At 46.9% G+C, this 25,492-nt stretch overlaps 1 protein-coding gene across 9 annotated transcripts; it reads right to left on the reverse strand.

The window, feature by feature from the left end:
• Window positions 1-1,725: 1,725 nt before the first annotated feature.
• ZNF544 (zinc finger protein 544) lies at window positions 1,726-24,948 on the reverse strand. Of its 9 annotated transcripts, none has more exons than XM_046680590.1 (8): window positions 22,267-22,372; window positions 21,917-22,015; window positions 13,062-13,202; window positions 11,614-12,260; window positions 10,546-10,637; window positions 9,647-9,773; window positions 9,267-9,350; window positions 1,726-5,372 (listed from the first exon to the last, which is right to left on the reverse strand). In XM_046680590.1, the coding sequence occupies exons 4-8, from the start codon at window positions 11,750-11,752 to the stop codon at window positions 3,415-3,417; spliced, it is 2,400 nt and encodes a 799-aa protein (XP_046536546.1). In that variant the 5' UTR covers window positions 11,753-12,260; window positions 13,062-13,202; window positions 21,917-22,015; window positions 22,267-22,372; the 3' UTR covers window positions 1,726-3,414. The 9 variants fall into 9 exon arrangements, with proteins under 9 accessions (XP_046536546.1, XP_046536547.1, XP_046536549.1 ...); XM_046680591.1 differs by having other exon boundaries at window positions 11,614-12,414; XM_046680593.1 differs by having other exon boundaries at window positions 11,614-12,417.
• Window positions 24,949-25,492: the final 544 nt, after the last annotated feature.

The raw sequence follows: 25,492 nt of genomic DNA on the forward strand, positions 1-25,492 counted from the left end.
GCATCTTCTGAAGGCTATACGTTGGTCCTGGCACCAGGAGGAACTTCCCAACCAGGAGGCAAGGTCCCCACCTGTTCTGTCCAGACTGCCCTAGGCAAGGCATTTCCCATCCCAACCTCAGGGTCTCACCTGAATCATGAGGCCTATGTTACTTAAAGGGTTATATGAAAGGTACCAGGTAACTGCCAGAGTGACCTTGGGGAAGTACATTCAGTGGTTGGTGGTTATGCAAACTCACACACCTGTCTTGCCCCTTCAGAATGGATTCTACCCGGTTGTCCCCAGATACCAGCACCTTCCAGGTCCCTACTTTTTGGGGTCCACTGACTTCCTGGTGATAAGGCTTCTGGAAAATCAAGTCTCAAAAGACTAAACCACCTCCTTTAATTCTGGGGACTTCTAAGAAGTCTAGGAGCCTTTCTGACCTACTGGAATCAATTCTAATTGGCCAAATGGAAGAGTCTGACATCTTTTCTTTTTGTTCTTGCTTTTAAAATTGTCAATTTACTATCACAGTGACACTGAATCAAAAGAAGGAAAACTGTACATAGTCTCACAAAACAATTACAGATGTCCTCATGTTTCGCTTGCCTATAGGTACACATTTGAAATAATTTGTTAGCCAAATAACAAGTGTACCACCAGGGAAGGAAATACTGCAGAAAGTTTAAAACGGAAAGCAGCATCTTCTGCCCCACCCCACCCGACAGTTATGCAACCCAACGACCACTTTTACCATTTCCATTCCGGTTCTTCCTGAGCTACCTCTGGAATTCTGATCTTTCGTGGCCTAGAGACTTTACTGACTTCCTGCTCTGATGAGGAATTTAGATTTGACTCACATCACTGCTCCTCTATTTGCTCCCAATTTTTGTCATATTAGTTTTGAGCCCCAATTTTGGTCTCCTAATTAACCTATTATATTTAAAAGCCCACATCCTAAGAGGAGGCTACAGGGACCACCCCACCCCCGACTTTACAACAGCTGCAGCCTGTGCTGTTACTGTTCATGACAGGCTGACAACAAAGGTGCTCTACCATGCTGCCATTATGAAATGCTCATGTCACAGCTCTGGGTTTCTTCCACAAATTAACACCACCAGTACCTACTGTTTATATCATATCCATGCAAATACTGTTCAGTGAAGGGCCAATCAAAAGAATCTGATTATATTTCCCTCTTTTATTTCAATTTCCTAAGTCCTCTGCCTCTTCCAGGAAGAATTATCAGCATCAGGGTCAAATGAATACTCCTTTCTAAAGTTTGCTTCATATTTGGGCAATTGTCTTGTACCATCTGTACACTTTCTTGAACAATTTCTTGACCTGAAAGTCTCTGATTACCTACTTTTTTTTTTTAATTCAAAGAAACATTCCTTTTCTTTAAAAAAACCACATTCCTTTCTTGGTTTCAAAATTATTCTCTCCAGAAGATTCTGCAATATCTTCTTAATAATGGTGTTCTCAATTTTTCATGCTGTATGGATCTTACATCAATCCTGGATAGTGGTTGGCATGATCTGAAGATATTCCTTCAGCTCTGGGAAGTTTTCTTTTTTTTGGGTCAAGAATCTTATAAAAATTTTATTTTCTTCAAGATTGGCACCTGAGCTAACAACTGTTGCCCATCTTTTTTTTTCCTTCCTGTTTTTCCTCCCTAAATCCCCCCAGTACATAGTTGTATATTTTAATTGTGGGTCCTTCTAGTTGTGGCATGTGGGATGCTGCCTCAGTGTGGCCTGACGAGTGGTGCCATGTCCGTGCCCAGGTTCCAAACCAGCGAAACCCTGGGCCGCCGATGTGGAGCGTGTGAACTTAACCACGCAGCCACGGGGCTGGCCCTCTTACTTGAAATTTCATAGTCTATTCTTGTTTTCACAATTCTCTTTTCTAAAGAGCATCTTACATTTATCTTTTATTTGCAATTATATCTTGACTTGCTCTTAGAACAAAACATTTTAAATATTTGGTTACCGTGAACAGTTATTTTCTTCGGGGCTGTTTTTCCTTAGGTATTTTTTCTTCCATGTTGGAGGCTTTCTTCAAGCCTCTGGCTCCTTGGCTCCCATCCATACTGAAGGGGCTATTGGAAAGCAGATGGGAAGCTCCATAGATGGGGGGAGGCAGTTTAATGGCATACCTTGCTTTAGGGGGAAAAGGGCAATAACTAGAAGATCCTTGAAATGCCAAAACAAGGCAGCCCTTGTTCAGGAGCATAATACACCAGATTCCCTACTCCTCCAGACTAATTTTTTAGCATATAACTCATTCCCTTCTTTACTTATTGCTTACCCACAGCCAGATACTTAATGCAAGACAAGAAAAAAAGGGGAGGTCGGGGGAGAAAACTTGGGAGTTTCATGGCTAGACCTTCAATTAACTCTTCTCTCCTGCTCCACCTGTCAGTCGGCAGCTCTGTGGGGTCCCATGACCACCACAGCTGCAGTCCTCTCTTCATGCTCCTGGCTTCAGCCTTTCCCACTCTGCATCTTCAGGCGACATCTCCTACCTGCTTTCATCTTGCTCAAGTTTGCAGTAATGGTCTCTCCCATGTTGTTCACCATTGTTGATTTACATTTCAGCCGTTTTTTGAACACGCTGCTCAATTGACCTTCTTAACCATCTATGTACACGTTTTTATGCAGTTGTAATGTTTTGTGTACATACTATTTTGGGTCCTGTTTTCATTTCACCTGATATTTTTCATATTGCTATGCACCCAGTTCTGATTACAGTCAACCTAACTGTGCAACAAAGGTGAGTTAGAGTAGAACAGAGTCCCTGAAATACTCAGAGTCTACCTTTAATTCTAATAAAAACCATTTCAGAAGACTTCCCATCCTTAGTCTTCCTTCAATTTGTGTTGTTAATTACTGGTTTACATTGAAAATGGCTGGTTTTCTAGTTCATCACTCAACACCAACTTCCTCATGCAATGATTTCTTCTTTGATGAAGTGTTTGGGACTCTGTATCAGGAATATCTTCCAGTCCCCCATCATTTCTAGGAATGTGTTACAGGGACAACATCTGATTAAGTTTGGCTGGTTGTTTGCACTAAAAAGATTATCTGGTAGGGAATTCAGAATGGCATTGTACCCAAGTCCTGTTAAGAGCTCTGACTGAGTTTTTCATCAGTGGTCCCAGTCATAGCTTCTCACCTAAATTCAGAAGTAAACACATTTTAGTGTACATACAAATCACTTGTGCTGCTTTTGGAAACTGCAGGCTCCTGGGTCTTAATGCTAGAGATTCTGATTTTGTAGATCAGGGTGAGCTTGATAACGTGCAGTTTCAACACACACACCAAGCAATTGTGATGCATGTGGTCACTAGACCACATTCTGACAGTCATACCTTGGTCATCTGATGTCTAGTAAAGTAGGTCTGGCAGTAAGCTTTTCCATCTTGATTATTCATAGGTTTTCTCTCTCATGAGTTTTCTCATGTTGAACAAGGGAAGTATTATAACTGAAAGATTTCCCACATTCGTTACATTCATAGGGTTTCTCTCCAGTATGAATTCTCTGATGCCTAGTAAGTTGACACCGCTGGCTAAAGGCCTTTTCACAATGATTACACTCATAGGGTTTCTCACCAGTGTGTGTTCTCTCATGTTTTGTAAGGGTTGATCGATCACTGAAGGCTTTCCCACAGTTGACACATTCATAGGGCTTTTCTCCAGTATGTGTTCTCTGATGTTCAATAAGGCGTGACCTCTGACTGAAAGCTTTAACACACATCTTACACTGATAGGGCTTCTCTCCAACGTGTGTTCTCTGATGCACAATGAGGGGAGACCTCTGGCTGAAAGCTTTTCCACAATGACTGCATTTATAAGGTCTCTCTCCAGTATGGGTTCGCTGATGCACAATAAGCTGTGATCGCTGCCGAAAAGCTTTCCCACAGTCATTACATTCATATGGTTTCTCTCCAGAATGAATTCTCTGATGTGAAAGAAGGTGAGAGCTCCCAGTAAAGGCTTTCCCACACTGATCACATTCAAAAGGCTTCTCTCCAGTATGAGTTCTCTGATGTTCAATGAGGTGAGAGCTCCCAGTGAAGGTTTTATCACACTGATTGCATCTATATGGCTTCTCTCCAGTGTGAATTCGCAGATGCCTAATAAGTTGAGTGCTTCGGATGAAGGATTTTCCACACTGGTTACATTCATAGGGCTTCTCTCCAGTGTGCATCCTTTTATGTGCAACAAAGTCAGAGCTTTGGCTGAAGGATTTTCCACAATGAGCACACCCATAAGGCTTCTCTCCAGTATGAATTCTTTGATGTACAATAAGGTTAGAGTTCCACCTGAAAGATTTCCCACATTCATGACATTTATATGGTTTTTCTCCAGTGTGAGTTCGCTGATGCCTAATAAGTTTGGAACTCTGGGTGAAGGATTTCCCACACTGGTTACATTCATAGGGCTTCTCTCCAGTGTGAGTTCTCTCATGTACGACAAGGTCATAGCTCTGGCTGAAAGACTTCCCACACCGGCTACATTCATAGGGCTTTTCTCCAGTGTGTGTCCTCTGGTGCACAACAAGCTTAGAGCAACAGCTGAAAGATTTTCCACACTGATTACAGGCATATGGCTTTTTTCTGGTCTGAATGTCACAGTCAGTAAAAGATGAGGCCACATGGAAGGCATCACAGTCCTCCTCATACCTGAATGGTACCTTTCCAGGATCTCTTATTTCAGTTTGTACAAGGCATTCGTCACACTCACACTGACTTTCCCCAAAATGCATTGGCTTGTGTTCACTCAGAGATAGGCTATGATTAACGATGTCTCCATAGTCCTTACAGTCATTGCTGTTCTCTGCTGAAGAAATTATATTATGAAAATGAAGGGAGGTATCACAGTTGAAAGAGTCACTACTGACAGTATATTCACAAGGTTTTTTATTTCCCATTTCACCATTTGCAAGTTTATTCAAGTAAATGCTCTGACAGAAGGCTCTAACACTTTGATGACTTTCACAGGGCTTCAAGTCAGTCCAGTCTTTCTGATGATTAATGAAAACTGAATTCTGTTTCAACTTTTTAACCTGTGCATTGAACTTTTGGAAATGTGTTCTTATGGGTAATGTTGAAGGTAGAAGGCTTAAGCTCAGATAACTTCCCCAAAGGTCATGCTCACAATGTTCCCCTTGAGCAAACAGTCTCTCTGAGGTGAGTCTTGTTTGACTCCAAGAGTCCTCCTGGTGCTCTCCTAGCTGGTCCCTCCAATCCTGCTCTTCTCCTAATGACAGGGACCAGAAGCCCTCTTCCCAGACACAGTGTTTCACTTCCACGTGGTGGGATGTATCCTCCGCAGCAGTACCCTCTTTGGAAGTTGGCTCTTTCTTTTCAAGTGTAGTCTTCCAGTCTGAAAGAAATCCAAAATGTCTGAAAAATGGAGAAGCATCAGAGGGGAGGGTGAGATGAAGGAGACCACTAAGTATGAGAAGTGTCTCTGGGTTGGTTTCTAATCCATAGACTGTAATTTCACACAGGACATGAAAGGGAGGGATGGATCAGAAACAGGAAATCAGTGGTAAAGTACAAAAAACAAGCAAAGATAATGACGTGGTGACCCAGGAAGACTGGTCCCCAAAGAGGGAGCAACGGAATAAGAAGCAGCAGGGGAGGGTGAAGATTAAGGGAGAATTCACAGAAAGAATTGGGTCTGAAAGTATACAGCCCTCAATAACCACAAAAGATACCTATGTCCTAATTGCTGGGACCTGTGAATGCAGTGCCTTATTTAGAAAAAGGGTCTTTGCAGATGCATTAAGGATCTCGAGATGGGGAAATTATCTGGTGGGCCCTAACTGTCATCACAAATGTCCTTATATGAGGGAGGCAGAGGGAAATCTGATACACACAGAGAAGGTGATATGAAAATGGAGCAGAGAGGTTTGAATATGTTGGCCTTAAAGACTGAAGTGATGTGGGCATGAACGAAGGAATGCCATAGCCACCAGATCCTGGACAAGACAAGGAGAGATTTTGTCCTGGAACTTCCCAAAGGAGCATGGCCCTGCTGACACCTTGATTTCAGCCCAATGATATTGATTTCAGGTTTCTGGCCTCCAGAACTGTGGGAGAATCAATTTGTGCTGTTTTAAGCCATTCAGTTGGTAATTTGTTACAGCAGCCACAGGAAACTAAGATGGGATCCTAACTGGTGCTTCTACCTGGATTACTGACCCTTAGTTTATTTATTTCCTAGTTTTGGATCTTGAACAGGATTCCAAATACCAATACTGACTTAATATTCTCTTTTTTCTTTTCCTCAAAGCCCCCCAGTGCATGGTTGTATATCTTAGTTGTACATCCTTCTAGTTCTTCTATGTGAGCCGCTGCCTCACCACAGCAACTGACAGATGGGTGCTGTGGTTCTGCGACCAGGAAACAAACCTGGGCCACTGAAGTGGTGAAGTTAACTACTAGACCATCATCGCTGATCTGACTTAATATACATATATTTTTTGGTGAGGAAGACTGGCCCCGAGCTAACATCTGTTGCCAATCTTCCTCTCTTTTTTTTTCTCCCCAAAGCCCCAGGGCATAATTGTATGTCATAGTTGTAGGTTATTCTAGTTCTTCTATGTGGGATGCTGCCACAGCATCACTTGATGAGTAGTGTGTAGGTCCACACCCAGGATCCAAACCAGTGAACTCCAGGCTGCCAAAGTGGAGCGTGAGAACTTAACTGCTAGGCCACAGGGCCAGGCCCTGACTTAATATTTTTTTTCTTTTTTTTTTTTTTTTGAGGAAGATTAGCCCTGAGCTAACTACTGCCAGTCCTCCTCTTTTGGCTGAGGAAGACTGGCCCTGAGCTAACATCCATGCCCATCTTCTTCCACTTTTTTATATGTGGGACGCCTACCACAGCCATGTCCACACCCAGGATCCGAACCAGCGAACCCTGGGCCACCAAGAAGTGGAACGTGCACACTTAACCACTGCACCACTGGGCCAGCCCCATGACTTAATATTCTTAACACATCACTTCTACCATTTCTTCAGGCTGCCCACAGAGAAAAAAAGTCTTTTGAATCACCCCAGAATTGATGCCACAGACTCCCCAGAAAAGCACTGTCATCCCAGAAGCAGCATGGTCGGCCAAACTGGGTTGCAACCAACTGGCCACTTCTGAGGCTCATTTTCCTGGGCAGTAAGCCAGGAACAAGAATGTGTAGTTTGCAAGGTTTACCGTGAGGTGTAAATGAGTCAATATGTGAGCCTCACACAGTGTGTGGTACATGGTGCACTGTTAGCACATGGTACTGTTGATAAAGTCACACTTGTTACAGTCCTACTGGGGACTCCCCCCTCTGCTGAAGATACTGGGCGTCTAACAATGAGTGCCACAGGCTCTCAGCTCAGGACTCTGGCCTGGTCCTCCAAGATTCCCCCTTTACTTGTCACTCTGTCCATTTTAGTCATGTAGCCACTCATATCCAGTGCTATCAAGGCCTCTGCTTGAGTCCCCATGCTTTGCTCTCCAGGCCTGCCAAGGAGACAAAGATCCTCCTTCTGGCAAAGTATTAACTACACTCTCTAGCCATCCCTTAACTTCCAAGAGGATGTTTCCCTCATGTCAGAGACCCTCTTTCTCTCTTGGGCAACGTCCTTACCTACACTCAACATCCTCCACAATCAACATAGTTCTCCTTCCTAAAACTCTCCAGTTTTCCTTTGGAGTATGGCCTTGGAATCCCTGTTGATAAAGAATCTTTTCAAATGCAACAATGGTTCAACAAAGGAGAGTGAAAGGGTATTTGAGGATGAGAAGGAGGAAAAAAATTCTTTGGTTGGCTAAGATATGTCCAAGTTGTGCCTAGCCATTGGAAAATGGGCAAAGGAGGCTAAACATTCTACAGCAGTATCTCCATCAGGAACATGAAATGAGGAAGACAGACTGTGCAGGTCAGCCAGAAAGTAACGTCTATGACAGACTAGAAGGGAGACGCTGCCAGTAAACCGAATACAGAATGACGTCATTTGAGAACCAAAGATAAGTACATGTAGGTGAGACTTCAGAGGAAGACATAACAGGCTGCAGGTGAGAGTCACAGGGTAAGAAGGAGCAGGAATACACGGGATAAATTCAACACCTCCAGGCCAGGGGCATGTCAGATATGTGAAGGACACACATGATGCTTATTGCTAAGCGAAAGCAGCCAGTCAGAAAAGGCTATACATCCATGATTCCAACTACAGGACATTCTGGAAAAGGCGAAACTCAGAGAGACAGTAAAATAATTGGTGGTTGCCAGGAGTTAGGGTAAAGGGAGGGATAAACAAGTGGGGCAGAGGATTTTTAGGGCAGTAAAACTACTCTGTATGATACTATAATGGTGGATATATGACATTATACATTAGTCCAAACTCACAGAATGTACACCACCAAGAGTGAACCTAATGTCAACTACTGATCTCTATTGATAATAATGTTATCAATACAGGTTCATCAATTTTAACAAATGTACCACAGAATGCAAGATATTAACAATAGGGGAAACTGTAGGGGGCAGGTGGTATATGGGAACTCTGTACTTTCTGTTCAACTTTCTGTAAACATGAAATTACTCTGAATATACCGAAAGCCTTTGCATACTTTAAAGTAGTGAACTGTATGGTATGTGAATTGTATCTTGATACAGCTGGCAAAAAAAAAAAATTCCAATTAGGCTGACACACTGGGACGTATAAAGAGATGGGTCTATGGGATGAGGAGAGGCGGGAAAGCAGGTCCAGGAATGGCCACTTAGTAGGAATCCTGGAAGGGTTGCTGCCATTTCGTAGGTCACACAAGTTCTCATCACACCTCAGGATCACCTAGAAGTCATGGAAACGTCCAACATGGAGGAGGGGTGGACATCCAACTGCAGGGCAAAGGCCAGGCTTGAAGGGGAGGCCCAAGGAGCTGCTGCCCCAGGTGCAAGTCAGGATCAGGGACTCAAGGAAGAGAGGCGGCACAAGGACCTGGGAATAAGACAAGTTGGCTGAGGGGTGAAGACCAAAGGGAAGATGTGAACAGAGTGAACCTTCATGTGACAAATGGCTGGATGACAGTGACATGTGTTCTTCATGGCCTGGGACAGAGGGACAGGCTGACGTGGATGGGAACGTGGCTGCCTTCTTAGACATGAGGAGGCAGCAGAGAACACCGAGGAGGCTCCCCACAAATGGCCTCCCTCCTCCTCAGACCCGGGGCCCAAAGAGAGCCCTCTGCCCATGTTAACCGACTGGGCTGTGGGCCTGCTCTCACCTTGGGGAGGTCCCTGCCTCGCCCTCCATGGGTCTTCCCCTTGCTCCAGCCAGGAGATCATGTCCGGTTTGGAAAGCAGAAGCCCTGGTCAACGGGGGAAAACACAGGACTTGGTGCTCTGCTTGGAGACAAGGAGAACCACGTCCTCGGGCCCGGCCCTTTGCCCTGGGGTCAGATGTGGATGGACTAGGAAGGCCCCAGCACCATCCCAAGCAAACTCCTTGCTCCCTGAACTACAGGTCACAAACCTGCCGTGGAGGCAGAACAAGTGGCCCACCCAGGATCTGCATCTCAAAGGAACCCACTTCTGGAATGCTTCCTCCCAGCCTAGGTGCACCTATGAGAAGAGCCACAGCTTTGAGCCCCAGAGCCCGCCTTACCCAGGGAGAACAGGTGGCTGCAGGTCTCCAGAGTCACGTCACGGTACAGCATCCTTTGGGCTGGGTCCAGCTGTCCCCACTCCTCACGTGTGAAGGTCACAGCCACGTCCTTGAAGCTCACAGGGGGCTGAAACATCACTGTGTTACCATGAGGCCCTGCCTCCCGACGTGGAGGGTGGGAGGTTGGGGTGGCACAGGGGACGGAGATGACGTGCACTGAAGATAATGTCCAGGAGTGCCCCAAAGGTTCCTGGCTTTGGGCTGTACTCAGGTCAAACACAGACCCAGGCACATGGCCCTTCACCTGCCAGCCTTCCTTGAGAGCAGGCTTGAGCAGCCTTTTCTGGTGCCAGGCCCAAGTTGGCATCTTAGCTTCACAACTTACTAGCTGGACATCTGGACATGTCTCTGAACTTCTCTGGCACGAGTTGCCCTGACATGACTATGAAGACAGCCTCCCATATCAGGGAGTCTCACAGGACATGAGGGGAACTGGGCCCTGGCACCCGGGAAGCATGCAGACAATGCCTGTGGTGTTGGGACCCTGAACAAGGTCAGGGACCCGCTCCTTACCCCATAGCGTGCTGCTGGTCTCTAAGGGTATGGAGGCTCCACTCTGCCTGCCCTCGAGGGCCCACTGAGCAACGACCACAAACAGGAGGTCTGAAGCAGAGACTGGGCCCATGGAACGAAGTAAGGGAGGTTCAGGCTGGGTCGGGTCCTAGGAGCTCCTGGCCCATTCACACAAGGAAGGCAGGGAGCCCCTGGGCGTCTCCCGAAGGCATAAGGCAGCATTACTGAGCTCCCATGTGTGCCGGCCTGAGGAGGCTGGTGCTACTCATGGAGCCATTTTGCAGCCGAAGAGACTGAGGCAAAGAGAGTGAAGGTCCCTCACTCACCTGGGATGGGACTGGCTGAGAATGCGCTTCTGTTTCCTCCTCATAGCTGAAAAAGTTGTCGTGAAGAGGGCAGAGATCCTCAGAAGGCAGGGCTGGGGTTAGGGGAATAATTAGGGATTCAGCCCCACTTCAGAAGCCCCAGGCTCACAAGCCCACCCCCGACCCCCAACAAACGAGAAGGTGGCTGGTACAGCTGAGGAATATTCTCTTGGGGTGTGAGGAGCAGGAAGGCAGGACTCCGACCTCGCCAAGGCTCTGAGGTCAGACGAGGTGGTAAAGCTGGCTTTCCAGTTGCAGAGTGGGCCAGCTGCCTGGGTCTGGGCCTGGGCTGCCCCAGGCTCGAGGTGAGTGCCCAGGCACGCACTGGGGTGTCAGAACCACGAGTCCATAGATACACAGTTGTCCCTCTACAGTCAGAGAAGGAAGGGCCAATTTCTCCAGTCATTTCAAGAGACCAAATAGGAGGAGGCAGAGTGTCAAAACAACAGTACAATTTTAAAATATCCCAATGAAACATCAGCTGGTTTCCAAAAAAACCTGTTTAGTTTTCAGATACCAGTGAAACATGAGCTGATTGAAAAAAAATTTTAAATATCACAATGAAACACTGGCTGGTTTCCAAAAATGAGGGGTCTGGGGGGGTGGGAATGGGGATAAGGAAGATATGAAAATTCCCAGGAGGACAGCTGAGGACACTCGATGATGGGGTGCTGTCACAGGCATACCCTCCTTCGAGCCATTCTGGAGGTGCAAGGATGCTGTCCCACAGCCTGGGTGGCTCACTCATCACCCTCTGCCTTCCGTCACTTCGTCATCATTTCCCACACTCTGCTTGTCCCACTGAGACAGCCAGGCAAAAACCCTCCTAAATCTTGCCCCCAATCCTTCCCCATATTTGACTCCAGCTGACCCCACTGAAAGCACACCCACACCCATGCCCGTGCTCGCACACCATCTCCCCAGTCACTGGTCAGCGGGATGGCCCAACACCCCAGAAATGCATCCTGTGCGGTGCCTTTGCTCACACCCAACAACCGCTCACTTGGCCAGATGGCGCCTCTCACTCACCTGGCGCCTGTGGGTGAACTCTCACCCTCTTGAAACTTGGAACTACCATCTGGCCTAGAGGCCCCAAGGGACGACGACCGTCACTCGTGACTTCCAGGAGGCAGACATTCACCATTCTCCCAGCTTTGAACACTGGCATTTTCCTCACCTCACTTTCTCTATAAAACCCATTTTCCTGGAGAACCAAGGATCGAGTCACAAGTCAGGGAAATCATGCTCTCTCCGTGCCTCATGTTTCTGGCAGGTCTCACCTTTGTCTTCAAATGCTTGGGTAAGTTCTTCCACCAGCATCATCTCCTCTTTGTGGTTCTCCAGGTGCTGGGCTTTCTCTTAGGTCCTGAGCTCCCGAGAGCGTGTGTCGGGGGGCCGCTCCTGGACACTGACAGCAGGAACACAGGGCCAGCACCACCTGCAGCTACTGGAACCATGAAACCCTCCAAGGCAGCTTCCCGCCAGCTCTTATTTCCAAGACAGTCTCTTCTGGGAACCCTACTGCTTCGACACACAGCTGGGGTCTGAGAGCTCCCTTAACTCTGCAAGGACGCTCTCCTTCTGGGCACAATCTAGGCGGTGGGTCCCAATCTCTCTTTCTCACACAAACTTACGGTTCTTCAGGCAAAACAAGCATTCAACTCCTCTCAGAATAACTAGAAAATGAAGAGAAAGCAAGCTGAGCAGCTATTTCCATGCTGACACAGAAGATGATGCCTTCACACTGCAGGGCTGTGTCTGACCTGGCACCCGACCAGGAGATACGGCAGCAACGCACAGGCAACGGATGGAATGCCAGAATGATCAGAACTGCTGTCAAATAAGGAATTTGGGGGGAAAACCATTCATATCCCACTAAAAAATGTTTAAGGCAGAACATAAGTCTGTGAACAAACGTTCAACGTTCAAGTCTCTTAGAGTTGGTGTGAGCACACGTCTACCTGACTCGCAGCATTAAACTCAAAGAATAAAATGACCTCCCCCCAAAAAGGCAAAAGCTCCATCCATCCACAACATGGGGTGGCCACATGGCCAGCACACAAGGGGCTGACTCCGCAGACCTGAGTTCTCCACGTCCTGCACAACCTAAGGAAAGGTCTATTCCGTGACCAGCTGCAGGGAGGTCACCTCTGAGTCCTTGGGGATATCCTGCCTGATAAAATGTCTTTGTTTCCTCGGGGACCCCTCCACAGTGAGTGCCAGACTCAATGAAAGGACAAGGCCACCAAGAGGAAGATGTCTCCAGGACGTGTAAGAAAGTCGGCCATTTCTGTAGAGCAGTGGCTCTCAACTGGGGGTGGTTTTGCCCTCAAGGGACATCTGGCAATGTCTGAAGACATTTATGGTTGTCACAACTTGCCAAGGGGTGGATGTAGAGAGGAAAACTACTGGCTACCATCTAGTGGGTAGAGGTGAGAGATGTACTAAGCATCTCGAAGCGCACAGGACAGCCTCACCAGAGAATGACCGGCCTCCTGCGTGGAAAGTGCCAGGGACGAGAGATTCCGCTTCACAGACAGACAGGAACTTGAGGGCAATGCTGCGTCACGGGGGCACCAGGATTCTTCAGCTCAGGGCAATCTTACAGATCAGCATATCTGCAGAAAATCTGAGGCTATAGATCACTCAGCCCCCTTTATTTTCACTAACTTCTCTTCTTGAGTGAAATGGAGAACTCAGAGGCTGGTTAGGTCAGAAGTGACAGCTAGCTCTCAGGATCCTCACCTCTCACTCACCACAAAAGGCTGTCACCCACCGGATGCCACCACACCTGCGACCACATCCCCTTCCACTCTTTCCTCCTCTGCTCACAGTGTCTCAGTTGACCCCTCTGTTTGCACACTGATTGGGGTTTTGCAAATTTTTTTTTTTTTTAAACTTTCAAGATTTTATTTTTTTTTCCTTTTTTCTCCCCAAAGCCCCCCGGTACATAGTTGCACATTCTTCGTTGTGGGTCCTTCTACTTGTGACATGTGGGACGCTGCCTCAGTGTGGTTTAATGAGCAGAGCCATGTCCGCACCCAGGATTTGAACCAATGAAACACTGGGCCGCCTGCAGCGGAGCGCGCGAACTTAACCACTCAGTCACGGGGCCAGCCCCAAGTTTTGCAAATTTTTTTACCATGACTGTGGTTGGCTGAAAAATGGCCCCCAGAAGACGTCCATGTGCTAATCTCCAGAACCTGTGACTATGTCACCTCCCATGGCAAAAGGGACTCTGGAAATGAAATTCAATTCAAGATCCTGAGATGGGGAGATTGTCCCGGATTTTCTGGTGGGCCAATGTCATCACAGTGCTCCTTACAAAGAGGGAGGTAGGAGGGTCAGGGACGGAGGAGGAGAGGTGCTAACAAAAGCAGAGGATGCTGGGCTGTTAACCAACACGTTGTCCCTGCCCTTTGTGCTGCAAACCACTCATGTATGTACTTCCCAACCTGGAAATGTTTATTTTAACACCTGATCCCCACCCTTGTGCCAAGAATGCGGGGGGCCGAGCTAGGACACTAAAAGTCCTTCTTGACACCTCCTCCATGCTCAACTGTCACATTCGGTCAGTCACAAAAACCCGGGGACCCTGCCTTTCAAATATCACACACCCCTGGTCCTCAATGCCTGGCCCTGCTATTGCTTCTTGCTTGGGATACCACAGCAGACCCGACTGGGTCCTGCCTCTTATCTTTCCCCTGTTCTCCCAGGAAACCATGGGGACCTACGGGATGCAGCATCTATCACAACACTCTTCTAAGTGCAGCTTCTCGCTGTGCTCAGGTTAAACTCCAAATTCCTCCACAGGCTCTGGAAGTTCTTTTCCAGATTGAAACCACCCATGGAGTTCTGGTTCAGATGCCCACCGTGTGTGTCAGTCACGTGAACATCTTTCAGTTCCCCGTGCTCCCAATGCTGCACCTCTAGTCATTGGTACGTGCTTTCCCATCTGACAAGCACCTCATCACTTTGCTGACTCCTCAAGTCTCTGTTTCCATGCCAATTAGGGGCCATGCAAATGAAACTCTGGGCTTCTAGCGAAGTTCACACATTGGGGTGTCCACTCTAATCCTTTGACAGATAAGATACAAAAAGGAAACATATAAGAGACACAGCACAGATAAAAAGCAGCACTGAAGTCTCCATGGATGAGTGGAAAGTACAGCAAAGTGGTGGTGGGTGTGGGGTCCTTGGGCGATGGGCTTTTGGGGGCCATGCAGGAAGCTGGCAGAGGCTGGGGTTTGGTTCCTGTGGCCTGAGAGGATGAACCACGTGCCAGGCTGTGCTGCACCAGAGTGGAGGCCTCAAACTGAAACCAGAACCCACAGTACCCCTACCCTACTTGCTAAGAAATCTGCTGACAAAACTGCATGAGATGAGCAAGCTGCTCACCTGGTGCATCGGTTCCCTGCGGCTGCTGAAACAAACTGCACAAACATGTAGCTTAAAACAACAGAAACTTATTCTCCCACAGTTCTGGAGGCAAGAAGCTTTTCTGCTGAATGCCCTTTTTATTTATTGCTTTCATCTCTTTGCAATTTGTTCTGAGAAATGGGTGCGCTGAGGCTATAAAACATCTAGGAGGGCATTCCTAACTCATGATTTTCTTTTTAAAAGTCACCAATAGGTAAAAGTGAAGAGGTCTGAACAGCCAAGTCAGAACCGAGTAAACTAATACCCAGGAAGCTGCCCAACCTCACCAGAACCAAGAACTCCAAAAGCAGGCTGAGGTGTGGCCACGAGAACTGCTCAGAGGAAATCTGTTACAAATGGAGAGCAGCATGGCAATGTATAACAAGAGACTGAGTTATCAAGGTCTCAAGTCTAGAAATCCCATCACCAAAGTGATGGAAGACATTTTAAGGTTAAAGAAAAAAAAAAAAGGTGTGTGGGGGTGTAGCCTAAATCTTTGATGGTAAGAGTTAAGCAGTCTGTGGAACATCCTCTTGATATTTTATTGTGGAACCTTTAAAGTAAGACTTTCAATGAATAATATTCATGAGGAATGTTCAAAGTTCTAAAATTTTTAATTTATTTAAAAGTCACAGAGCAATCACAATCTCGGGCATTTATTCCAGATAAATGAAAACACGCATGCAGAAGCCTGTATACAAATGTTCATAGCAGAAATTTTCATAACAACCAAATACTGGAAACAACCAAAATGTCCTTCAATGGGCGAATGGCTGAAGGCTGGTACATATATAACATGGGAAATTACTTAGCAATAAAAAGAATGAACTATTATACATGTAACAACCTGGATAGCTCTCAAGGGCATTAAATTTAGTGAAAAACATTAATCTCATAGGTCAATTAAAAAAAGAGAGAGAGAGAGAAACATACCATGTTCATGGATTACAGGACTTGACATAGTAAAGATGTCAATTCTCCCCAAATTCATCTATAGGTTCAACCAATCCTATCACAATCCTAGCAAGGTTTTTGTAGACACGCACAAATTTACTCTAAAATTTATATGGAAAGAGAAGGGCCCTAGAATACCTAAAACAAATTTGAAACAGAAGAATAAACTGGGACAAGTTACTCTTCCTGACATTAAGGCTCACTACAGAACCGCAGTAATCAACAGTGCGGAATAAGCAGAGGAATGAACACCTAGATCAATGAAACAGAATAGGGAACCCAGAAACAGACCCAGAAACATATGCCCAGTTTATTATTATTTTTTTTAAGGTATAAAAGAATCCAATGGAGGACTGAAAAGCATCCAAGAAACGGTGCCAACAATTGGATATGCATAGGCAAAAAAACGAACCTCAACTTATCTCACATCTTACACAAAAATCAACTCAAAACGGATCACAGACATATATAAAACATAAAACATTTAGAAAAAAATAGGAGAAAATCTTCAGGACCTACAATGAGGCAAAGAGTTCTTTGACTTGACATCAAAAGCATAACACACGATAAACTGGACATCAAAATTTTAAAAAATGTTTGTTGCCTGAAAGCCCATGTGGACAGAATGAAAAACACAAATTATACATTAGGAGAATATTTGCAAACCACATATCTGACAAAGGACTCATAGCTAGAACACACAACGAACTCTGAAAACTCAACATTAAATAAACAAAAAAAATCCAATTAGAAAATGGATGAAAGACATGAAACAAACATTTCACCAAAGATAAACAGATGGCAAATAAGCACATGAAAAGATGCTCAACATAGTAAGTCATTACAGAAATGCAAATAAAAGCCACAATGAGATATCACTACACATCCATTAGAATGGCTAAAATTTTTTAAAAAGTGACAATACCGTATTGGAGAGGATGTGGAGAAATTGGATAACCCATAGATTGCTGGTGGGAATGTAAAATGGTGCGGCCACCTGTGCTATGGAAAATAGTTTGGCAGTTTTTTAAAACGAAAAATGGACTTACCATATAACCCAACAGATGTACTTGGGGCATTTATCTCAGAGAAATGAAAACTTATGTCCACACAAAAACTTGTACACGAAAGTTCATAGCAGCTCTATTTGTAATAAGCTAAAGTGAAAACCACCAAAGTGTCCTTCAATGGGTGAACAGTTAAACCGTGATACCTCCATACCATGAAATACTACTCAGCTACAAAAAAGAACAAAGTAATGATACATGCAACAATGTGGATGACCCTTGACGGAATTATGCTGAGTGAAAAAAGTAAAGCTCAAAAGGTTACATACTGTATCACTGCATTTTTATAATATTCTTAAAATAAAAATATAGAGATGGAGAACAGATTAGTAGTTGCCACAGTTAGAGACTAGGGGGAAGGAGTGGGTATCCATATAAACATGTAGCAGGGAGCCTTGTGATGGAACAGTTCTGTATCTTGACTGCGGAGCTGGTTACATGAAGCAACACATGATAAAACTGCATAGACCTATACAGATGCACGCACACACACTAATGAGTGCATGTAAAACTGGTGATATCTGCAAAAGCTCTTTGGAGGGTACCGATATCAACGTCCTGGTTTTCATATTGTATATAGTTATGAGAGAGGTGGACACTGAGGGAGGTTGGGTGAAAGGTGCACAGGATCTCCCTGTACATCTTTTTTTTTTTACAACTTCCTATGAATCTATAATTATTTCAAAACAAAAAGTTTTTAAAAAGTTAGGTATGATTTCATTAGTAAAACATTCTCAAAAACACAAAACCATAGGGATGAAGAACATACCAGTGGTTGCCAAAGGATAGGATGGGGTACAGATCGGGTGAATACAAAGAGGTAGCAAGAGGAAGTTCTCTTGTGGTGACAGAAAAGGCGGCGCTACAGCCAGAGTCCTGGACTCAGGGGACTGCAGGGTGATGGAGAGAAATGGGCAGATTCATTCTCCACCTTGGAGGCAGAATGGCTTGTGCAACAGATGTTGGGGATAGGGGTCACCAATGACATCTCTCGTTCTGGATGGAAGAACTACAAAAAGGTTGTACCTTTTGTGGAAACAGAAAAGGGGGAGGAGAATCAAGACAGGTTAAGACTGGACACAGTTTCCAAGTGGAGATGTTACACAGGCAGTTAGATCTGCCAGCCTGAGAAGAAACTGGGCACCAGCAACATAAAGATATTTAAATATCTTTTAATTTAAATAATTTAATTTCTTGTAAGCCTGCCTGCTTGGAGACAAGAAATTCAACCCTCTTTAACATCTATGTTTTGCCCTCCTCACAATCCTCAATTTCTACTGAAACAGTTCAGAAGATTAATTTGACACTGTATTAGTTTCCTAGTGCTCCTGTAACATATTACCATAAACTTCCTGGCTCAAAACAACACAAAGTTATTATTTTATGGTCACCGGGTTAAAATCAAGGTGTCAGCAGGACCGCACTCCTTGGGGCCCTGGAGGAGCCTACATTCATTGGTTGTAGCCCACAGTCAGCAATCCCATGTTTCTGTCCTCATATCCCATACTCTGACTCTGACCGTCCTGCCTCCCTCTTATCAGGACCTTTGTGATGACATTGGTTCCGCCCAGATAATCCAGGATAATCTCCCCACCTCAGGATCCTTAACTTAATCACATCTGCAAAGACCCTTTTGCTATGTAACCTAATATATCTACAGGTTTCGAGGATTAGGATGGGGAAATATTTGGGGCCATTATTCTGCCTACCAAAAACATTATGTTTTTCTATTCTTAAAGAGAGCTTGGTTTCCTTTAAAAACCCTTTCCTGAAACCTACATAACAGTTATAACCAATTAACAACGACAGTTTAGATTTAAAAAAAAAGATTTAAAAGTTTTTATTTCTTTATCAAACACCATCACAGTCATAATGGATATAATGTTTAAAAAGCAAAAACGTATTCATGATATAAAAAACAAAGATGCAAGATGAAAAGTCAGAATATTCTGTCCCATTTTCAAAACAGAATGCTGTGATTTATTGTGTATCCTTCCAGAAATGTCGTGTCTAAAGCTTGTGTTTTATACTTTATAATATAAAATATGTGCTTCATCTGCACACAGGCACATACACAAATGTAATCAACGTGTACTAACTGGAAGCTTTTTTCACTTACGGTTCCTGGACTCCACTCCATATCCATACAAACACATCAGTTGTATTCCTTTATAAAGCTATCTGATCATCCACTCTACACAGGGACCATAAGTTATTCTGATGGACATTTAAGTTTGTCCTGTTTTTGGCTATTATAAGCAATGGGCAACAAATCTCTTTGCACATATATTTTACACACTTGTGGATTTCTGAAACAGAAATGCCAAGAGGTAGAACTGCAAGGCCAAGAGCATGGCTGCATTTAAAAATTTCAGTAAATGTTGCAGAAGCTCCGGCAAATGGCTGTTGCATTCACACTACTATGACTCCCACCAACAATGTGTGAGAGAGGTCGATTCCCTCTGCTCTGAGATCAGAACACCAAAACCTGTTAAAAAAAATAATTAACTCCCCTAAATTTAATGTGTAAATTCAATAAAAAGGCCACCAGAATTATTTTTTGAACTTGACAAAATTAGACTCAAGCTTCTTTATTAAAATAAAGACATGAGAAAGAAGAGGAGAAAGTGATAGACATGAACAGGTAATTCACAATAAAATAAATGGCATGGCTGATCCACGTAAAAAGCTGCTCTCTGAGGGGCTGGCCCCGTGGCCGAGTGGTTAAGTTCGCGCGCTCCGCTGCAGGCGGCCCAGTGTTTCGTTAGTTCGAATCCTGGGCGCGGACATGGCACTGCTCATCAGACCACGCTGAGGCAGCGTCCCACATGCCACAACTAGAAGAACCCACAACGAAGAATACACAACTATGTACCGGGGGGCTTTGGGGAGAAAAAGGAAAAAATAAAAAAATTTTTAAAAAAAAAAAAAAAATTAACACTAAAAAAAAAAAAAAAAAAAAAAAAAACACCACGGGGCCTCTGACCCTAGCCTCCTCCCCTGCCTCACTCTCCTTGCATTTCACCCCTCAGAATCCACCAACCACTCAGGCTGTACTTCTTGTAAGCCAGGTGCTGTGCCCAGCACTTGCCTGAATTCATGCATCTGATCCTCCCCGCAACCCCACAAGGAAGATTAACAGTACTGTCCTCATTTTGTAGACGAGGACACCAAGGCAGAAAGAGCTTGAATAAACCCTAATCAAGGCCTTATGGCTGGGGAGTAGGAAGCCAGGAACTCTGCACCCATGGCCCTAAGCACCCTGCCATCCTAGCTCTCAGCCTCCTGCTCTGGTACACCCCTGCCCAGTCCACTGCCCCTGCCTTCTCTCTTAGCATCCTCCATCCAGGGCTCAGCAGTCAGCCTCTCTCACTTGGGTGCTGTGCACAATCTGCCCCACGCCACTGGCTGCCCTCTCAGCCTGCCCCTGCTGGCTTCTGAGTCCTGTGTGGTACAAGACTGCGATACCGACATCCACTCCATCTCCATCCCCCTTACAGCAACAAGTCCATGCTCGAACTCCCTCTTCCAGCCCCTCTCACCATTATCCTCTCTGTGCAGACAAACCTGCCTCCTAATTCACTCCAAGGGATGACCCTAGACAACTCCACTTTCCTGGCACACAAACTCCTCTAGGCCTGCACCCTCCCTAGTGGGTCCTCTCAACTTCTCAGGGGAGAGGTTTTCCTTCTGGTCAAAGTAATTCCTGCATCCCAGCGCCCCGCTCTTACCCCTAGGCTGCTGCTCCTCAACAGCTGAGCCCTTGGCAGAGGGGCCAACACGCCCAGTCTCGTCCTCTCCCTGCCCTCTCACTCAGGAACACACACACACACACACACAAATGTACACCACACCTAAGAAAGCTGCCCAAGACTCTACATGAAGCCATCTTGTCCTGACACTCCTGCCCATCCTTGGGCAGTCTCCCACTGTCTGTGTCCACCTCCACCCTCTGTTCTCTCCTTCCTTGTCCAGAGGCATCCAAGGGTGAGGGCTGGGAGCACCCATTCTGCTGCCAGCCTGCCTGGTCTCAAAGTCCCAGCTCCACCAGTTGCCACTGTAGGACCCTGAACAGCCCTCCTTCACCTCTCTGGGCCTCAGTTTCCTCATCTATAGACTTCTGGGAGAATAGCAGGCCCTGCCTCATGGTGCTGCTGTGAGGACTAAATGAGTACTATTTATAGACCTTAACATCGTGCTAACACACAGCAGTGGCAGAGCAGATTTAGTCCTATCACTATACCTGCACACAAAAGTCCCCTTCGTTCGTCATGCTGCACCCAGAAGGGGACTAGTCTGGCTGCAAGGCTGGGGAAGAGGGTGCTTCTTCTCCTTCCTTCTCCGGTTTCCTCTTTCCCTGTTAGTGGGGTGGGGTTTCAGGGACCGCCCCATGCTCCGTCTCTAGTCCAGACCTGCCTGCCTCCAGGGCTCCCTGTCCCTGCCATTCCTTCCTGCACATCCAGCCACACACTCCAGAATCCTAAACTCAACACCGCTGGAGAGACCAGGAATTCCTTCTCTCTCTCTCTCGCCCTGTGACCTCCATCCTGGCTCCTCGCTAGAAGTGGAAACTCAGAGTCCTCAGCTCTTTCCACTCCCCCTTGCACTGAGTTACTTCCACAGCCAGATGCTTCTACTGCATGAGGCTCCTTGAAACCCAGGCTCGAGCCCTCACGGACAGGGAAGCTTCCAGACCAGAGCCCCTGCTCTCCTCACCCGAGTCCCGCTCGCCTCTCCAGCGCCTAACTTGGGGCGCCAGCGAACACAAGCAACGTAGGCCCCGACACCCCGGGGTTCATGGATGCCGTCTGCCCCGCCTGAACGGCTCCTAGTTCTCTGATCGCTTGGGAAACATACGTTTTCTCTCCAAACTGAGTTCAGAGTTCACGTACCAGTGGAAGACAACGTGTCCACGTCCCGGGGCAGCCGCACGGAGGCTGTCGCCTACCCTCCCGCACAGAGAGCCTCCCACGGCGGGCGGCGTGAGCGCACTGAGGGGGAAACGAGACGTGAGGCGCGGCTGCCGGACGAGCCCCATCCCCTACGCCCGCCCGAGGTCCCCGCCACCAGCTGGGCGCTGAGGGGACGCCGCGGTCGGAGCGTCCACCAGCCCAGCCCAGCCCAGGCCCCGTCCTGCAGCAAGGCAGCCTCGGACCAGATCAGACCCCGTCGGGCTCCGCTGCAGACGGGGCCCTGACCGGACCCGCTCCCGCCCCGTTCACGCAGCCGGAGGGACTTGAACCTGACAGGCCGCTGCCCAGGCCCGCTCCATCCCAGGGCGCGGCCCAGGTCCCTTCAGCCCGCCCTGGCCCAGTCCTCCATCCCGCCGCACCGCGCCAACATCTAAGTCTCCGTCCCGGGCCCCGAACGCAAGGCTCACCTATTAGCGCGGGGCAATGGCGGCGCTTCCGGTGGGCGGCGGAAGTGCGCGCGTTCGGCACAACGAACTACAAGTCCCAGAAGACCGCGGGCCGGCGGCGGTTTCTCCCGCCAGCGGCGTCGAGGGTCGAGTGTCTTGCTGCCGCCGCCAGCCCGAGGCCGGGTGTCACGAGACGGCGGCTCGCGTGCTGGTCTCGAGCGTCGCTCCTTCGGCTCTTCTCCTGGGTGCGCCTCTCCCCGTGGCCCCAGGTCTCCTCGTTTGGGGCTGAGGCCGCGACGCCAGAGCGGACGCCTGCGGCCGACGTCGAGCGCGGGGTTCGCGTCCGGGCGGCGCTGCGCCTCCGGCGTCTCCGCCTCGTGGTCCTCCGACGCCTGCCCGCGGAGGAGGGTGCGGCACGCGGGGGGCGGCGGGAGTGAGCGCTCCGAGCCCGGCGTCGTCCTGGGTCTCGGCCGCCGCGGAGAGGGAGGTCTGGTGGCGCCCGAGAGAGCGTGAGAGACGGAGGCCGGGCGGCTGGAAGCGAGGCTCCCCGGTGGCGGCCGAGGGTACGCCGTTGGCTCTCTCCGGCCTGCCCTCCGTGCGACAGCGGCAGGCACAGGGCAGCCGGCGGGCCGGGCGGGGCCGCAGGGTGTGGGCCGCAGAGTCGCCTTGCGTCTGCTCGGCCGTCGCTTGCGGGCTCAGTGTCGCCGCCTGGGCTCGGGGGCGGAGACCCGCCGCCGCTGCCTTCCCGGCTGTTCGCGGAGGGCTCCCGGGGAGCCGCCCTGGCCGCGCTCGCACCTCGGGCCCCAGCGTCGCCTTCCGTGCCTGTGGCCGGCCTGCCTGGCGCGGACGCCCCCGGGGCGGGCGCTCCGCACCTGCTGACGCGGTTTTAGTCCTCCCGGAGTCTGCAGTCCGACTTGAAAGGGAGAGGCTCAGGGAGCGGCGTTGACTCAGGCGAGGGCATTGTGGCCAAGGAGGGATGGCGCGTCTGCGGTTTTCCTCTCTCCAAAGTGGACGCGGGACGCTAGTGTGCCCTTTTGTTGGCTCTGGACGGCGTCGTCTGCGTGGGGTGTCGAACAGTACGCGGTGCCGGCACCGCGGGGCGAAGTCGGCGCTGAGAACGGCAGAGCTGAAAGGTGGAAAGGACCAGGGTCAGTGTTGGGATCCTCCTTGAGTCGCTGAATCCGCTCTGGAACTTTTCCTTCGGAGGTAATAAACGACGCTTTGTGTTCTTGTCATAGAAAATTTCAAACGTACAAGAGTAAAGAGAATGGAATGGTGAAACGTCATGCTTTCCCCATGCATTATCCAGCTTTATTTACTGTTAGCGCTCTGCCTTTAGACTTATCTTATCCCCACCTGCTCCCAGCTACCACTGGATTATTTTAAAGTAAATCCCGCATACGTCATTTCACCCATAAATACCTAAGAGTGGCTCCCTAAAAGATGATGATTTTTTTTCCAGAATAGGGAAATCCGTAGAGAAGGTAAATTAGTGGTTGCCTAGGTCTGGGGGGAGTTTGAGGGGAAATGTGAGTGACTGCTAAATGGATATCAGTTTCTTTTGGGGGTGATGAAAATGTTGTAAAATTGATTGTAGTCATGGTTCTAAAACTAAGTATATTAAAAACTATTGAAATGTGCACGTTAAGTGCATGAATTATATATGAATTGTATCTCAATAAAGCTATTTAAAAATCAGTACATAAGGTTACCAACACCTACTGAGATAAAAAATATATAATGGGGGAAAAAAGATATTTTTTTCTCTACCAGTTTTTGTTTAACCATTTGCAGACTTAACAGTATGTTTTTCTCCAAAAAATTCATTTAAATGGCAGACTAGAAACATTTTAACGATCTGTCGGAAAACCCATTTCATGTTTAAGGTACCAGCAACTATGGTGTTATTTACTATTTGAGTTTAGGGATGGTAATTTTTTTATTCCACTCACTATTTCTCTGTTCTTAAGATCTTCAGATTTGTTGAATATTTCCCTGGAGACTGAACAGTCTCAGCATTAAGATATGACAATGCACAGGTTTGTGCTTCATCTTGCCCTTTGCATTTTCAAAGAACTTGGAGTCATCCAGCATTACCAAGGATTGTCTCTCTGTTATAGCTGCCACCCACAGTCCTGAAGTCATCTCACAGTTTGTGATCAGTAATGATTGGTGCAGAGTGCATATGTCAACATGGAGGTACCAATGTCTGGCGACAGCCATCGCAGTCTTCCCTGTCTCTTGGAAAAAATGTTGTGTTTTCGGAGATTGAATATCGAGGGGAAGAAAATGGTTCCTAGTTTTTGGTGACAGACCTTGATCTGGGAGGTAGAGTGCTGGTCATGGGAAGATGTGGTTTCTAGTCTTGACTCTGCTGTGTTATTTTGGGCAAGTGCTGGTCTTGGGCATTGGATTCGTCTTCATCAATGAAATCATGTTGACCTCTTCCAACTTTAAGGGCCATTCATATATCTTTACCATGTTAATTCTTTTAATTGAGAAATTGATTGGCTACAAGTTAATTGTACATTAGTTCTGAGTTTGATAATCTCATTATGTAGCTGATTTTGATAGCCAAAGAAAGATTTTTAAATACATAACTACAAAATCATTAACACACCTAAAAATATTAATAATTCCTTAATATCAAATATCCAGTGTTTACTCCAAATTGTGTCAATTTTTTTACATTGTTTATTCAAATTAGGATCTGAACAAGGTTTACATCTTGCATTTGGTTAATGTATGTGTCAATTTTTTTACATTTTGTTTATTCAAATTAGGATCTGAACAAGGTTCACACCTTGTATTTGGTTAATGTATGCTTAAGTCTTATAATTTATGGATTTCTCCTATAAGGGCTTTTTACTTTTATTGCCTTTTATTTGTTGAAACCAGGTAAATTTTCCCATAGGATTTACCATATTCTGGATTTTGGTGATGGTACCCTTATTGTGTCATTTCTCTGTCCCTTGTTTTTCTTGTAAACTGGTAGTTGGATCTAGAGGCTTAATTAGGTTCAAGTTTGCACGTTTGTTTGACAATCCTTCATAGGTGTTGAAGGTGTTTCCTCTTGCATCACATCAGAAGGCACATGTCTGGTGCCCTT

The sequence above is a fragment of the Equus quagga genome, chromosome 13 (genome assembly GCF_021613505.1).
Source record: "Equus quagga isolate Etosha38 chromosome 13, UCLA_HA_Equagga_1.0, whole genome shotgun sequence".
Lineage (NCBI taxonomy): Eukaryota > Metazoa > Chordata > Mammalia > Perissodactyla > Equidae > Equus > Equus quagga.

Excerpts from the sequence above, each read along its gene's own strand:
- ZNF544 (XM_046680587.1), bottom strand. The coding sequence starts at position 11,752 with ATGCCAGTGTTCAAAGCTGGGAGAATGGTGAATGTCTGCCTCCTGGAA. Across the intron at positions 9,774-10,545 it reads CTCAGCCAGTCCCATCCCAG|CCCCCTGTGAGCTTCAAGGA; the intron begins GTGAGTGAGGGA and ends GTGATGTTTCAG. Across the intron at positions 5,373-9,266 it reads GAGGCAGGGACCTCCCCAAG|ACTGGAAGACTACACTTGAA; the intron begins GTGAGAGCAGGC and ends GATTTCTTTCAG.